The 16,365-nt window shown below is 40.3% G+C and overlaps 2 protein-coding genes across 2 annotated transcripts; both read left to right on the top strand.

Moving 5' to 3' along the window:
* Positions 1 to 107: 107 nt before the first annotated feature.
* AK6 (adenylate kinase 6) lies at positions 108 to 2,413 on the top strand. Its single transcript, XM_082497642.1, has 5 exons — positions 108 to 173; positions 710 to 802; positions 1,144 to 1,202; positions 1,289 to 1,434; positions 1,575 to 2,413. Exons 1-5 carry the CDS (start codon positions 146 to 148, stop codon positions 1,762 to 1,764), a joined length of 516 nt encoding a protein of 171 aa, XP_082353768.1. The 5' UTR covers positions 108 to 145; the 3' UTR covers positions 1,765 to 2,413.
* A 923-nt stretch (positions 2,414 to 3,336) lies between these two features.
* On the top strand, positions 3,337 to 16,093 carry CCDC125 (coiled-coil domain containing 125). The gene is made up of 11 exons (XM_082498106.1): positions 3,337 to 3,613; positions 5,143 to 5,201; positions 6,594 to 6,680; positions 7,581 to 7,658; positions 8,389 to 8,474; positions 10,549 to 10,631; positions 11,537 to 11,652; positions 12,219 to 12,326; positions 13,375 to 13,546; positions 15,468 to 15,601; positions 15,729 to 16,093. Exons 1-11 carry the CDS (start codon positions 3,343 to 3,345, stop codon positions 16,062 to 16,064), a joined length of 1,530 nt encoding a protein of 509 aa, XP_082354232.1. The 5' UTR covers positions 3,337 to 3,342; the 3' UTR covers positions 16,065 to 16,093.
* Positions 16,094 to 16,365: the final 272 nt, after the last annotated feature.

The raw sequence follows: 16,365 nt of genomic DNA, 5'->3' as shown, positions 1-16,365 counted from the left end.
GACTGCCTGCCCGCCCGCCCGCTCCGCGGGCAGGGCAGGGCAGGGCAGGGCAGAGCAAGGCAGGGGACGCCATCGGCGTGCGCCGGGGCCGCGAAGGCCCCCGCGCACGTGTCTCCTAGGCGACCGGCGGCCGCCGCCGGGCACCATGAGGCGGCCCAACGTTCTCCTCACCGGTGCGGGGCGGTGGGGCCGGGTCCCGGGGTGGCGCCGAAGCGGGAGGACGCCGGTGGTGTTCGGCCCGCTTGGTCCCGGCAGGGCTGGGAGCGGCGGGGCTGCTAGGGGTGCGGGCGGGGCCCGGGCTGGGACTGCGGGGAGAGGCCCCGGCCGTGTTCATAGCCCGGGGGAGTTGGGGGTGTGAGGTCTCTGCGCAGCTGGTGCTGAGCGGCTCTGCATGACAGCTCGGGGCTTCTCCATGCTAGTGAGGGCTTTCAAACGAAGCAAGCTTTGCTTTTGCATGTCCCGGTTAGAATAACGCTTATGCATAAAGTGAGTTTTCTTCATAGTTTTGGGGTTTGTTTTTTTTTTTTTTTAATTGCCAGGCATTGCTTGTATTTGTTTTTTCTTGTCATGCAGCTTTTTTGCCCCATTTTTCTTATGTGAACTTGCCAACATTGACTGACAAAAGTTTCCTTTTTGATTCCTTAGAAGGTTACTTGAATAGGACTTGCATACTCTTCTCTAACCATTTTATATGGGGTTTTGCTTTTAGGTACTCCAGGCGTTGGGAAAACCACGCTCGGAAAAGAACTTGCGTCAAGAACTGGGATGACCTATATTAATGTGGGTGACATGGCAAAAGAAGGTAGGCCGTATGAACAGAGCAGTCCATCAGAGTACTTTAGATATTTTTGCTTTGTGTAACAATATACTTCCAGCGTATGTATTCTATATTAAATGAAAAGGCAATGGGTTTGCTTTAACAGAAATATTTCTGGAGGCATGCATTAAAAAAACATTTATGTAACCGTAGCATACTTGGTATTAAGTAATAACAAACTTATCCTTATATGGATTTGTAAATAAAGTGTTCCTTGCTCTGAACACTATCTTTTGTTTGCACCCTCCTGAAATAAACATAACAATACAAATAAGTTTAATAACTGCTGTTACTCCATAAACTTCTATAAATTATTTTTGCTGCAGGAGAACTGTATGAAGGTTTTGATGAGGAATACGATTGTCCAATTTTGGATGAAGACAGGGTAAGTCCAACTTCAAAACCTACCATTGTTATGTTTTGACTTCATGTAATTTCAGGTAAACTTGCCTATCTTTGTTTCTTTTACAGGTAATTGATGAACTAGAAGATAAAATGAGTGAGGGTGGAGTTATTATTGATTATCATGGCTGTGATTTTTTCCCTGAACGGTGGTTTCATATAGTATTTGTACTTCGTACGGAAAATTCATTTCTGTATGACAGACTTGAAAACAGGTATGTCAGTGGAGTGAAAAAGGACTGAAATACTGTTTTGTGAATTCATCGGGGATTTTTCTAGAGTGTAAATTACTGATTCTGCATAGAATATAGTTCTCTGCATATCTGAGACTCTCACGGTCTTGCTTGTTTTCCAGGGGCTACAAAGGGAAAAAGCTGCAAGACAACATTCAGTGTGAAATTTTTCAGACACTTTATGAGGAAGCTATGTCATCATATAAAGAGGAAATTGTACACCAGTTACCCAGCAACACTCCAGAAGACCTAGAGAGAAATTTGGATCAGATTATGCAATGGATTGAGCAATGGATGAAGGATAACAATTGATACTTGGTGAAAAAGTGACTGCTGGATTGCTTCCTGGTTTAATAAATTGCATTCATAATTCTTGTATTATAAATTAAAATTAATTTTATTGTAACTTGATACGACTGTGGTGTAGAGAGTGGTTCAGAACAGCCAGGCTGTAAGGCATTGGAACAGCCTCTGAAACACTCTGGGGGAGGTACACAGGAGAACTGAAAAAAGTGAAAATTCATCAGTGAAAGAAAAGATGAAAACATGGTTACCCTGAGTAGCAGGAGCTACGTTGAGTAATTGAGAATTTTTTGGAGTTTACAATTAAAATCAAACCTACCCCACCCCAAGAAAAGTGTACATCCTGATAACTGATGGCAGCTAGGGAGCTTTTGATTTCTAAAGGGTAGAAGCAGTTAGTCTGTTTCTGAATTTTTAGACTAAAACCTGTTTTACTCCACTGTATTCTTGAATGTATGGAGTGTAATGTAGAGTGAGGGAGTGTATGATATAGTTTAAAGAGGGTGCTTTATTTTGGAGGGAAGAGAGGTGACATGGTAAGAGAAATATTTTAAAATTATTATATAGAACTTCAGGAATTACGGTGTCAGGAAACATGAGCTGTATCTGCACTGGTGTGGAATATTAAGCAATAAAACTTTTTTCTCCGTTTTCTCTATTCTCTGTCACCCATCACAATCCTTGAATGTATTTATCACTAAGTTTATCAAGGAAATATATCATTTGGCAGGATAATGAACCTGCAGCAATCCAAACCATGGTTACACTTAGAATGCTGGCACAGCCAGCTGTTTTAGGCACCTGCAAAGCCCGGGTCCCGTGAGAGCATGGCTGTGCACAGTAGAAATAACCTTTCTTCACTGAAAAGGCGGTTTGTAAAGCCGTGTGAAACATTCTGTAGAGCGTCTTTGCCAATAAACTTTTTATATACACGAATTTGAATAGTAAAGCTCTTTTATTTCCTTGAAAACGTCTATTTCTAGCCTCCCGGGGAGCTGTGGGCTCGGCGTTCCGGGTGCCGCCAGCGGGACGTGCTGCTCCCGCCGCCCCGGCGGAGGCTCCAGCCCGCCCCGGGGCGGGACCGGCAGCGCCGAGGCCGGGCGGGCAGGTGGGTCGGGGGCTCCGGCACGAGGAGGGGGCCGGGGACAGGAGGCAGGAGCGTGGGAATGTCGCGGGGGGGGTCACCGAGGCGCTCCCACCCACACCCGGCCACCCCCCTCCCCCCACACCGGCAGATGGGTCCGCAGCCGAAGGTTTCACTTTAACGTTGTGGTTTTTTGTTGTGTTTTTTGTTGGGTTTTTTTTGTTGTTTGTTTGGTTGTTTTTTGTGTTTTTTTTTTAATGTTTAATGCTTTAATGTTCTACCGCGCAGCGCGAGCGACGTTTTCCGGCAGACTGAACTTGTATAAAAAGCAGTGACACACCAACAGCTTCAGATTTTAGTCTTTAATGTTTTGCTGCTTTTATTATGGAGTTTTTCTGGTTTTCTAGATAAAATACTTGTTTTGCAGGAGGCATGGTTCACGTTGCCAGTAGGTGAAGTGCCCTCAATAGGTAAAAAAAAAAAAAACAAACCAGGAGGAGAAGATGGAGGAAGCAGAAGAGGATGACATGACGTGTGGAGACTTGGGAAATGGACTCGGGAGAAGACCTGGAGGTGTTTATGAAGGGGAAAATTTACAAAACTCCTATTCATTTAGGTATAGGAAGGGATCTGGAAAAGTTTGTAATTCTCTCTTGTCAGCAAAGAGAGTGGAAGAAAGTGATGCCGCAGCTCTTACCAGTTCAAAACGGAACAGTTTTTATGATGGATCATCCAAAAAGCCTTCTACCAGTTCAACCCGACAGAATAGCTGTGGTAAGAGTCATTTGGAAGTTAATAATTCTTTATGAGAAAAATCTCTTGTTAGCAAAACTGCCTCACAGTTCAGCAGCTTCACAAGGTGTCATCAAATTCAAACCGTTTGCCCAAACACTTTGAAATCTCTGAAGGATTCCAAGAAGTGCGCGTGCATTGCACGCCTGCTGGGATCCAGCGCAGCCTCGCGAGTTAGCTGGTGCAGCCTCTGCATCTGCTGTTAGCGTCGCAAGAGGAGATGCTCAATGCCTAGATCTTCTTCCCAAAACATTAACTGCAGGATTGCTTTGCAGTGAATGAGGCTGTGGCCCTTCCTGGTATAAAATGACCATTTTCAAAGTGTTTAGTTTTGCATTTGAAAATGATATTTAGCAAAAAGCATCCTATGGTGGGGGACAGCATTGGTTTTTTTCTCTGAATAGATACATGAAATTGAACAGAATTGCTTGGATTCCTGGTTTGTTTAAGTGTGTATTCCTAGAGATTGTATCTAAAGCTTATAGGTAAATATTCAAAGTCTTGTTTACTATTTAGTTGAAATTTGTCAATTGCCCTACTTTTCATGTTAAGAGGTTGGTTTTAGAACCTGCACATCTCTGTCCTCCTGGTGTTGGCATTATTTTTTTTGTGAACACAACACTGCTGTGAATAACATAAAATATAGGCAGTGCTGTTCATCACACTTCAAATGCTTTGCCTTACATTTTTAGCCACTTCAAGTATTTTGTCTGAAGTATTTCTGTATAACTTGCTTATTTCTTCCCTTTAGAACAATTCCCCACTATCCTCTCCACACACTGCGGTAAGTTAAGCCCTGTAATTATTCTTTATTGGTTTCAGCATCTCCAGTGAGATGTTTCAAGAGCAGCGTAATTCCTATTGGTTTCATGGTCCTTCTGCTGGTCTCTGTATGGTGAGAAAGATCCAGGTCTTTCACGCAGCAATAGCCATGAAAGCATGACTTAAGTTCACATGAACCTAACTTTGATTTAGTAGGAGGCTGCATCTTAACATCTCTCTGCAATGCTCAGTTTAACAAAAACGCCACCAGTAGTAACCGCTTGTTTAGAGGAATATTGGATCTTGTGGGATAGTCCACCACCATACTGGATCTTTGTCTCTTGAAAATTGTCCCTGCTTCTAAATAGTGCTAGCTACTGTTGTCTTTAGTTTGGTTGCTGAAAAGTTACAATCTGAAAAGAATCTAAAAAATGAATATTTTTTAAATCAAGATGGCAATGTTCTTGTGTTTTGTTTATTTAAAGAAAATTCTAAAACAATTGTCTTTATTTTAGGTCTTTTTTCAACTGATCTTTTTTTCCCGTTTCACCTCTTTAATGGTGAAACTGTGTTTGAGCTTAGTATTTATGTATATCTTAAATCTGTGTGTGAGGTCCAGAAGAAAAAAAAAAAAAAAGATGAAATTAATGTCTTCACATTACCTGTTTTCCGGGTAAAGCAAATTCTCATGTTTTCTTTTGTAAGTATTTTAGTATCTCATTGTTTACTATCTCCTATCAATCTTACAGAGTCTAATACTGAAGTGTCAAATGAAGAACTACAGCAACAACTTCAGGAAGCTCTAGAGGTTGGTAACTGTGCCAAGTGTGTTGCTCTTGAAATCTCTATTTCCTTTTAATGTAGCGAAGTAAAGCACAGTGTTAGTTTGGCTGGAGATCTTGTCATGTCCGGAATCTTGGATGGATTCAGGTTCTTGAAATTAAAGCACTAATTGGAAGCCTCATTAAATTTTATGCCAGGAAATCACAGTGTGAGATGCAGTTGATGCAGTTTTTACTATGGATTTTTTTTGGGGGGGGTGGGGAGCAAGTATTTTTAAAGATGTAGAGAATATTAAAAGGAATGTACGCCTTTTCTAGCAGGTTTTCTTTTTTTATTAAGCTTTGGGCCTGAAAATCTGCAGTGTAAACAGAAAAGTTTTGGGGGTTTTACTGTATTTTTGTGGAAAGATAGTTAACTCCTACATTTTAATTTTGCTGTGGTTAAACGTGTTGATGTGTTGGCCTCGGTCCGGCAGAGAGAGCAGGGTGGTCTCAGCTGTGAAAATGTATACTTCATCCGCACTGTGTTCTTTAACCTCAGGATAGCCCCCGGGCAGTCATTTTCAAGCTCTCAGCGTGAAAAACCTTCAGTATGCAGCAGGTTAAAATATCAAGGAACCTTGCTCATTTTCAATTAGACAAAAACTGATAATTTGCCGCTGCTCCCAGATACAATTTCAGTATCAATTGCTGAAGTAACAGAACTGGAAGAACTATGAGAAAAGTTTTATATGACACCAAGTGAACAACTGAGTGACCTGCATAGGGGTTAAGGAACGATAAGTATACAAAACAGTAAATTTTCTTTTAACACTTGCAAATAGAAAGACTGCTTTGTTCTGACAGGTAAAATGTTGCATAAAGACGTGATGGGCATGCACAGCGGGAATCTGTTGTGGTGGTGGTGGTGTTTTGTTCTGGACAAGTAGTGGTTTTGATCTAATGGTCCTAACGTGACATCTGTGCTATGGAGTATGGATATTTTATATAATATATAGTACATTATGGTAATGTAGCATTTATATTTTAGTATATATTTGTAATATTTACTATATTTTGTATCTGCTGCATGTATTTTCATGTATGTATATCTGCTATTCTGTTTTGCGTACTTATTTTAAAGCTCCAGACCTATGTTGGCACATACAACCTCTTTAGCAAGGAAGAACTGCAGTATCTGGTGGTTTATTTTCCAAATACACTGGAAAAGAACAGCAAAAATAATAATTACAAGTATTCTTCTTTAAAGATTTTGCGCTAACATGTACTGCTAACATTTCTTCATCAGAAGCTAGCTACTAGTCAGAAAAGAATCATATTTGGTTTTTGAAGAGGGAAAATTTGCATTGCTGTTACAGTCGAATTTTAACAGGATTACCTTGGCTTTTACTCAGTGTACTTATTTTATTTTGCTTCAGGAAGTTGAAATTTTGAAAGTTGAGCTTGAAGCATCACAAAGACAGCTTGAAGGAAAAGATGAAGCCCTAAGAATTCTGCAGAGCATGGTAGGAGTTGTTCAGAAATCATTTAGTTACTCAGTGGTAAAGGAAAGGAGACAGAAGAAAACTTCCTGCCACTCCTCATCAAAACCCCCCAAACCCAGGGCTGTAATTTAAAGCATTGAGACTGTGAGTGTCTGCAGACTCAGCTTCTACAATTTACTGCTTTTTTGGCATGGCACCACTGCAGTTATTTAAGAAGACTTTACTGTTGTAGCAAATTCTCATAATTTTGTCTTTGAGGATCCTTGAAGATTTATCTATTTAACTTACAGGAATAAGGCCTTCTTTCCAATCCTTTAAATTTCAAATTTTGCCAGTGCTTGAAATTCTGCTGCAAAGCGTAGATATTTTCAGTTGACTACTCCATCTGTTGTTTTAGAGGACAGTACGCATTAAATGTTAGGTCAGTCTTTTGTTCACAGTTTGTAATATTTTTATTCATTATCACATCAAATTATGTTTAATTCAGTTCCTGTTTTTTAGCCTACTTGCATAACCAATTTATAGTTCTGCAGTTTATACCCTCAGATATTCTGAGTATGTTACACCTGGATCAAAGTATAAATATGTTGTAACCGTTTTTTTAAAAGCTGATTTTGTGGACAAGCCCTAAAGAAGATGCCATCTCATTTTAAATGATGCTATGGTTTTCAACAGAAAAGATCACGGGATTGAAACACAAGCTCGTTATGCAACATAGCTATTTAGTGACTTGAAATTAGAACCCACTGGGACTTACAAGCACGTTGCTAGCGTTTGTAATTCTGCACAGTCCTGTTTAACTAAGAATGTGAACTTCTCTTGATGTAAAACTGAAAATTGGGCTAAAGCCAAATTAAGTAAGCTTAATTACAGGATTTGACAGAGTTATGGTTTGGGTTTGGTTTTGTTTTCCTTTTGCAGGCAGTGTTTAATAAAGCCACTAGTCATACAAAAGCAATGCTTCAAAAAACTGAGGAAGAAAAGAGAACTTTAGAAAAGGTAAGGGTGCATGTTTCCTTCACACCTGTGCAAAAACACAGAAGTCCATTTCTATTAATAAGGGGTTATCAGACTGTTATTTAAATCGGTACAAATCTGCCATTAGTTCCAGGGTTTTTTTTTAAAAGTATTCTTAATTCTTTTTACTAGAAAGGGAAGATGTTCATGTATAACTCTTGATTTAAATGTTTTCATGCTCTAGTGTGTACAAGCCATACCTGAAAGTTACTACAGTTCTCTCTGTACTCTCAGTTGGTCTTTGTTGGGAGTTTCAGTCATTCATAGTGAGTTGCACTATTTCTTAGTTATTCAGCTGAAAGTTCCCAACAAGCCTAAGAAATGGGTGCCCAATTTTCATAGGGAAGATGGGAAGGAGGAGGAAGGTGACATTGACCTACCTTGTTAAAACGCGTTTTATGCTTTGTTTCTTCTCCTGTGTTACCTTTCCACAGAACAGTAAGGGGACAGGGAAATGTGACAGCGTGGGTTTGTTTATGTCATAAGCCACTACAAGCATTAGTTCCTGCAGCACGGTCTGGAATTAATAGATCAGTGATGCAAAAACTTTTTGCTGTCCGCATCAAATGTATTTTTAACAGAATCATAGATTGTCATCATCGTTGGTCACCTAGATCTCTGCCAGTGCCAAAATCAGCACCAGCAGTTCCTTATTCTTCCTTTCAATGGGAGGCTTGTGATGACCTGCTGCAAGTTTGTTTTGTTTCCACAGGAAATAAATATTTTGCAATGGGAAATTGAATTTGATCAGGATAGATTTAAAAACATAGAAGACACATGGACAGAAAAATATGACAGGTATTCCACTTACACTGTGTATCTTTGTGGGTTTTTAATTGCATTGAACGGTATATGTCATCTCGTGTTCCAAGTTTGCTTCATCAGGTTTTCTGGGGTTTTTCTGTTTTCCTAATTTCCTTCCAGATTTGGGAGGATTTAATTTCCACACTAGTCACGTTTGTATTTTCAATTAAAACTACTCTCAGTTCTTTAGTGTGTATATAGGCTAGCTTTGCTAGGCTGAGTTTTCATTTTCATCCTATTACATTATGATGTTGTCCAGCTGGAGCCAGACTTTCCTTATTTACTTTAAATGTAAATGAGGTATAGAAAATAATGGTATGTGCATGCATGTGGAAATATCATTTGCTGGTTAATCATTGCTTTATTTTCTTGCATTGTAGGTATGAGCATACGTACAGGTAAAACGGAATGCTTTTAAGAGAGGCTGATCAACTGGTTGTTTAAATAAGAGTTACTCTGGACGGAGAGCAGGTGTGGTTAAGCAAGCAGAAGATGCCAGAGGCACTAAACTAGTAATGCAGTAAGAGCCCTCGAAAAATGTGACCAGCAGGCTCACTTATTTAAACGTAGAAATGATATCTCTGAAGTCTACCCATCAGAGTTACAATTATGTCAGAGGAGATTTTTATTTAAAATTTTCAAACTTAGAATCAAAAAATAACCCAGAAGTTTACAAACTTTTGTAAGAAGAGTTTTGTTAAGACATTGTGTCTTGTTTATGTGCTGAGTTAGTTAGACTTGTCAAGGGATACCTCTTGAAAAACCCTTTGGCTTTCCTGGCTTAGGAGATTGGAATTGTAGCCAGGTAGTTTGGAGCAACAAAACTACTGTTAACTGTTGAAAGCTGGAGACGTGGCTTCAGAAAACTGCAAGCCAGGAGCTCAGTCCGCTTTGCAAAAAGGTTTACTGATATCTGAGACAGCAGGATGGGAAGAGTGTGTATTTCCCTGTTTATTCAAGTGAAATAATTCAGGTTACTATGTAAACAAAAATGTGAATTTACAGGACAATCCATTTACTGACAGCTGAGGAGGTGCACCAGATCAGTTGCATTACTTTAACATTTAGGACTTTAGATTGCCACTTTTCTATTCAAGAAGCAAATACTTAAATACTTCAAGGAAAAATGCATTATAAATGTATTGTGCGTTCTCAGGTTGCAGCGCTTCAATGTACAGCTGTTCTTGAGAACAGTATTACGACTACAGGAAGTTTACATTCTAAAATTAAGAGCCGTGTTGTCACATGTCCAATAACAATTTTGTTCTTTCAAGGAAGTAAGAGATTTCTAGCAAGTGTTCCAGAGGTTCATAATTACAAATGTCTTTTGAGTTTCTAATGGTAATGTGGTACTTAAACTCACCTCTTGTTAAAACTCTGAAGTTGCTGGCACCTTCCACTTACACAGGAATGATTTATTATTTTTTTTTATTTTATTTTTCCTAACATTCACTTGAAGATAGTTGGGCGGGTTTAAATAGGTTGTGTGAGGGTGTGGTGTCATGAACAAGGCGAGCCTGTTTGAACAGCGTGTGATATCTGGGTTGCAGAGAAACCTCTCTCAGTGCAGAGATTCTTGGTTTTGCTCGCCGCAGAGCCACCTGCAGCCTGGATGACAAGGAGTGTCTCCGAAGAAGCCAGCCTGGCGTCGCCTGCATCCTCAACCGTGGTTCTGTGCCAGGCTGACCAAGCCTGCGCACACAACTTTCTTCAGAGAGTCAGGAGTACTTTTAGGTTGCTTATTGGCCCCTGGCTAGCAGATTTGGATCTAACAGCATGCTACATATTATTGATACAGACATTGTTACAGAAAAATTTTACAGTATTTTCCATAAAAAAAAAATTTACATGTGAGGAAACTGCTTGTATAACGCTGCATGGATAATGTCTTGTCAAACCGAATACTCAGCTCTTTTCAGTTCTGATTTATTTCTTCAATCTTGTCAATAATCCTAATTTTAATTTGCAAAAATACTAGATAGAGTGTTTTAACAGGCTGTTTTTTTTTTTCATTTGAGTGCCCTTTTTAAAATATTTTTTTTAAAACACTTTTTTTTAACTTCTGCAGGATATATTGTGAAAATGCAGCTCTTAAGGAAGCATTGAAACTGAGAACAGAAGAAGTTAAAACTCTTAAAGCTGAAAATGCAAGTAAGCCACCAACAGCTATTCCTCTTCACGTATTTTTTCTCAGGAGTAATTCAGGACTTAGCTATGAAGGGAGCTTTCTGTTGGGATAGTTCCCTTGTTACTGGCAGCGGATACTAGTGGATGTGCAGAAACCCTCTTTGAACAGACAAGTTGTGTTTGTTTTTCATCTCACATTGTCACTTGAACTGAAAAAAAAAAAAAAACATTAAATGATAGGAAAAGTCAGGTATGTCTATCTTAAAGAGTAGGTCAGGTGGGAAAGAAATATACCTATGTTATCTCAGCGGCATGGTGACACACTGGTGCGGAGGGAAACAACTGGTCCATGTTCCTAGTCATGTCCTGGAAGGCGGCAACAGCAGCCAGGGGCAGCCACTGAGTGCTCCTGCTACAATGACCATCTGCGTTAGAGACATTCATTTTTAACATATCCACTTAAAGATTCCCATAGCACAAACTTTGAGGTCTTCAGTGTATCAGCTTTGTAGTGGAGGTTTTCAAACTGCAGGTTGTGCAGGTGTCTGGCTGGGTCAGATGGCTCAAGCACCTTTGCCTTATTTTTAGTTTCCAAAAAGCTTTAAAATAGCGGACATACATCATTATTTTCCCAATATTGTACTGTTCTAAAAAAATTGCTGCCTTGGTTGTAAGTATACAAAGAGATAAGCCCTGAGTACTGAGGCAGAGTAATTTATGACGTGGTATCTCTGCAGTGGGTCATTACTTCTAGGAAAACACAAAAGGAAGGACAACGGGAATCTGAGTTTTGATATCTGTGTAGTCTCATCACATTCCCAGACTGTCACTTATACTACAGAACCATTTAATGTGGGTTTTGTTAAACCCAGAAATTAAGAAATCAGAGCAGCACGCTTTTTAATCACCCTCATTGTTTTATTTCATAGTCCTGAATCAGCAGTGCTTGGAATTTCTTGCAATGCTGGATGTGAAACAACAGAAGGTTGTTCAGGAAAACATGTCCTTGAGTAAAAGTGACATTACAGATTTTACAGGTCTTGAAGTAAGTATGACTTCCACGTTTTTCAAAATGGCTGGTTCAAAGATATGTTTATATTCAAAACATATAGATGAATTTTGCTTAATGATTATTTAAGTGTTTCTTTGGACTCCTTTTTAGCTAATGACAATATGCCCTTGCACGCCTGTAAATCAGTTTTCTAATTTGTTGTGCGTCGTGATTCCTATCTTGCAAAGAAAGAATAGGTAGAAGGGGCATCAGGCTGTTTTTCACAAGCCAGCATTTTTATTTGTTATTTCTTAGTATTTTAACTCCTATGCCTACGGCTTTACTTTGAGTGAAAAAAAAAAATCTAATGAGGTCTGCAGGGAGTAGCATCCACAGGCTGACAATTGTTGCCTTTAGGGTATCTTGCAGAAAAATCCATTTTACGCATGTGGTTGTGAGTCAAAAGAAGCTGTGCTGGAATCTCTTGTAGTTTGCTTCCCCTGACCCTTACACTACCTTTGTAGTTTCAGGATGTTTTTTTTGCTAGTCATCCGGCATCTCTTGGATTCCATTGTGTTTGCAGATAGATATTTAACGGGTGGTTTGTTTTTGATTTTAAGCTGGCAGTTCTTGGAGCCTGCACCTGCAACACCTCTGGAGGACAACCGTGTCCCTGTGCTAAAATGGCAGCTGTAACTCGAAAGCAACTTCTTCATCTCAAGCAAGAGGTAACGCTGCTTGGCTTAAATACGGACGAGCAGAGAGGTGCTTCTGCTCAAAACCAAATAAAGCCAAAAACACTCCACTGCAGCTTACACAAACTAATGTGTCTTAAAACAAAACAGCTTCAGACAAATAATGGAATGTTTGCAGTGCTTGTAATGCGCTAACTTTTGCTGATATAAAACTGTGATTATGATATCAATCAGATTTACTAGTTAAAAAATTCTCTTTCTCATTCTTTTTTCTTCCACACATATTTTTTTAATCTAAAAATGCATTACAGTCTGTAAATGTGTACACAGTGTGAGTGTGGACTACCACTGGTGGGGATGACTCCCCTTTCCCTTCCTTCCTGGCAGCATGTTCCACCTCTCCCTCGCATTGACATCAGCACTCACAAGCCCGCTCGCCCAGGAAGCTGATCTGCTGAAAACTCTATATTTACTCTCTCTAGTATTTAATCTATATTTACTTTACGTTTAAATCGATGACATGCTTTTCAAGCTCTTAAAGTCTTTAAATTAGTGAAATTCTAAAGTTTTAGGTAGAATAATTTTTCTTCTGGTTTGTATTTCGCTCTACAAATGTGGTAACCATCCTTGTGGTCCCACTGCAGAAGTTCCAGCTGACTTACTGGTTTTGAAAAGAAGTACTGTCATATCCCTTTTGTACTGAAGTTACCATCCCTGACATTGATACCATTCTTTTGCTCCTTTTACTCCTGGCCCAACTGGCATGGGACATTAATGCCCTCCTCAAGCTCTTCTGCGTGTGCAGAGTTAAACAGGCACTGCTGGCAGCTTGTCTGTGCAGATGGGTGGTGGTCTGTGCATGTGTAGACAAGGAAGGGTAAGGACTTCTTCAATACATGTTTCAAAATGCATTTCTTATGCAAGAAGGCACATACTTTGGTTTCTACTATCTCCTCCATTATATTTATTTAAAAGTTGTCTGTGTTAATGGCTTCAGACTGTCTCTTAATAATACTTTTTAAACCTCCTATTGCTTCCAAGTCGCTTAATATACTTTAAATTTTCTCTGAATTAAAACCAGATTGAAAATCTGAAGAAGAGTAAAGATGAAGCTTATGTAATGGCAGATGCCTTCAGAATTGCATTTGAGCAGCAGCTAATGCAGAGGAAAGACCAAGCCCTGAGGCTTGCAGAAGTGATAAAGATAAAGAAGGAAACGAAATTTATAAACTGGAGACGCCTGAAAGACGATGGTAACTGGGGATGATGCTATGTATCTGTAATGGCTGAATAGAAAATAAGTTAGCTGACAAGCGGCACAGGCAGACCCTCTTGTGTTGAATATATGCTTGTGGTTTAATTGCTAACTGCCTTCTGAAAAGTCAAAAAAAAAAAAAAAAGGAACAAAGTCATGTCAAAATCGTAAATATGTTAAATAGCGTGTCATGTAGTTGAAGAATTTCTACGGAAGTTTTGCATTGTAGGGTAGGGTATCTGTATATATGGGGAATATATAAATACTACTGTAGGACGTTGGAGCTACCAGTCTAAGCTTTTAATGCAGCCCTTTTTTATAACACAATCATGAACTGTGTTATCAGTATAGAAACATGCTTAAATGAATAAGCTGTTATCTCTAGGATGACAATAACATTCTGGATATTAAAGATGTTTATTATGAAAACAGCACAAAAAACGCTTACATATGGCAAGTTTAGTCTGGCCAATTTAGGTGCTATCAGCAATTTAATGTGCTGGAGGGTTTTTTTAATGATCTAGAGATCACTAAAAGAGTTAGGGAAGGAGGATAAATGCAAAAAATATATGCTGAGTTTTCAGTGAAATACTAATTACAATACAGTTTTTTGTTATGTATGTGTGTCTACATCAGTATTTATTACTCTTCTTATACTTCACATGATCATCTGTGAGTTACAAAGCACTCTAAAAGAGGAAGAATTCTTATTATCCTTTCGTTCTTTAAGGAAAAGGATAAGGAGAAGTATTTAACTGCTTATGTCATGGTCAAAATCATAGCAGAATTTGGGAACGGCGCTTCAAGATACATTTGTGTTAGCCATTGACCTGGAAGTGCCAGCCTTAGAAGTTTGGTCTTCTAGATTCCTTGAGCAGCCTCAGGATGCAGTACTAAAACAGCATACACCTTGGGTTGCTGTTTCCTCTATACCGATGTCATTGTTTCCCAGCTCTACATCCTGATACATACGTTAACATTTTAATGCATGTTAATCTTTTTCAAAATCTTAGAAGCTTTTCAACACCTTCTGTCAAAAACCTTTTTATTCCAGGCTATGTACTGTTTAACAACAAATTACCACAAATTATTGTTTAACTAGAATGTTAGAGTGTATTTTCCATACAGCAAAAAGACTTTTATTTTCAGTTTGCCATATATATGATGAAAGATCTGTTTGGCCTTTAAGTGATGCTAAGGGTGGTGCTGCATGCACGTCATCTGCCGCATTATGTACAGCAGGAGAAGTTGTTGCTTGTGTGGCCCTTTTAGAGGAGACCGTTCAGAATCATAGAATCATAGAATGGTCTAGGTTGGAAAGGACCTTGAAGATCATCGAGTTCCAACCCCCCTGCCATAGGCAGGGACTCCTCCCACTAGACCAGGTTGCCCAAGGCCACGTCCAGCCTGGCCTTGGAACACCTCCAGGATGGGGCTTCAACAACTTCTCTGGGAAACCTGTGCCAGTGCCTCACCACCCTCACAGTGAAAAATTTCTTCCTAATGTTTAATCTGAACCTGCCCTCTTCCAGTTTAAAGCCATTCCCCCTCATCCTATCGCTACATGCCCTAGTAAAAAGTCCTTCCCCAGCTCTCCTGTAGGCCACCTTTAGGTACTGGAAGGCTGCAATAAGATCTTCCCAGAGCCTTCTCTTCTCCAGGCTGAACAGCCCCAACTCTTTCAGCCTCTCCTCATAGGAGAGGTGCTCCAGCCCTCGGATCATCCTTGTGGCTCTCCTCTGGAATGCTCCAGCAGGTCCATGTCCTTCTTATGCTGGGGACTCCAGAGGTGGACGCAGTACTCCAGGTGGGGTCTCACAAGAGCGGAGTAGATCCTGTTTTCCACATGCCCATTTTATCCCAAAGTAGTTTTTTCCTCTTCCCGAGTTCCACATTTCATGTACTTTTGTTTTCCTTAGGACGCGTCAAGTTACAAGGCAACAAGAACAGTCTCGGACAAAAACTGTCCGGCCTGCTCTCATCAGATGTGGACTGCAGGAAGGTCGAAGAGCTAGACAATCCTCATGAAATCCTGAAGATGTTAATAGATTTGGTTGGTATCTTGTCAAGCCATTCATTGTAGACTCCTTAGGGGAGCAAATTTACCGATTTACGTAGACTGCTTCATTCTTGCCTTATAAACTTGTTCCTTTTCTTCTTTTTATTAAATAAATATGCAGGTGAATGACAAAGAGGAGGCTCTGGCTCATCAAAGAAAGGTTAGTTATATGCTCGCGCGTGCAATGGAGATGAGAAAGGATGATGTTTTGGAAGACAGAGGCAACGGCATGCCGGGGAGGTGTCCGCATGAAGCCCGGGGGCTGTTGGGCCCCGACCACAGCTGCTGCCGCAACCCCCGTCCCCAAAACACTGCTGCTGCAGTTCCCAGCACAAAAACACCGGGAAACCTGGCAAAACCCCTCCGAAAATCGCACTCCTGGCCACCTGCAACGACGCACCACGAAGAAAATAATCCGAGTGGAAAATTGGGCGAAACCGTGGTGCACTCTGTGTAGCTGCCTGCTGGAATAAAGTTATTTTTGCCTGAAAACGTCGTGTGATTGCATCACTGGGGGCCAAACTAGGACAACGCATTAGCTGATTCAGTCTCTAATGACACCGCAGCCGCGCAGTAGCTATTCCTGCAGTGAAAGACCCGATTTCATTAATTTAGCAGTTAGTTCCAAACAAGATGAAGCCGCTCCCCGTTGCCCCCACCACCCCTGTTCCCTACTACTTCACTGAGTGCCCCTTCTCTGGTGACGACACTGGTGGAGTAAGAATCACGTCACCGCGGAGGGTGACGTCAAGATAAGG

Source organism: Vanellus vanellus, assembly GCF_965231255.1.
Source record: "Vanellus vanellus genome assembly, chromosome: Z".
In the NCBI taxonomy this organism is placed as follows: Eukaryota; Metazoa; Chordata; class Aves; order Charadriiformes; family Charadriidae; genus Vanellus; species Vanellus vanellus.
The sequence above is the reverse complement of the archived record's forward strand: the minus strand, read 5'-3'. Positions and strand labels throughout refer to the sequence as shown.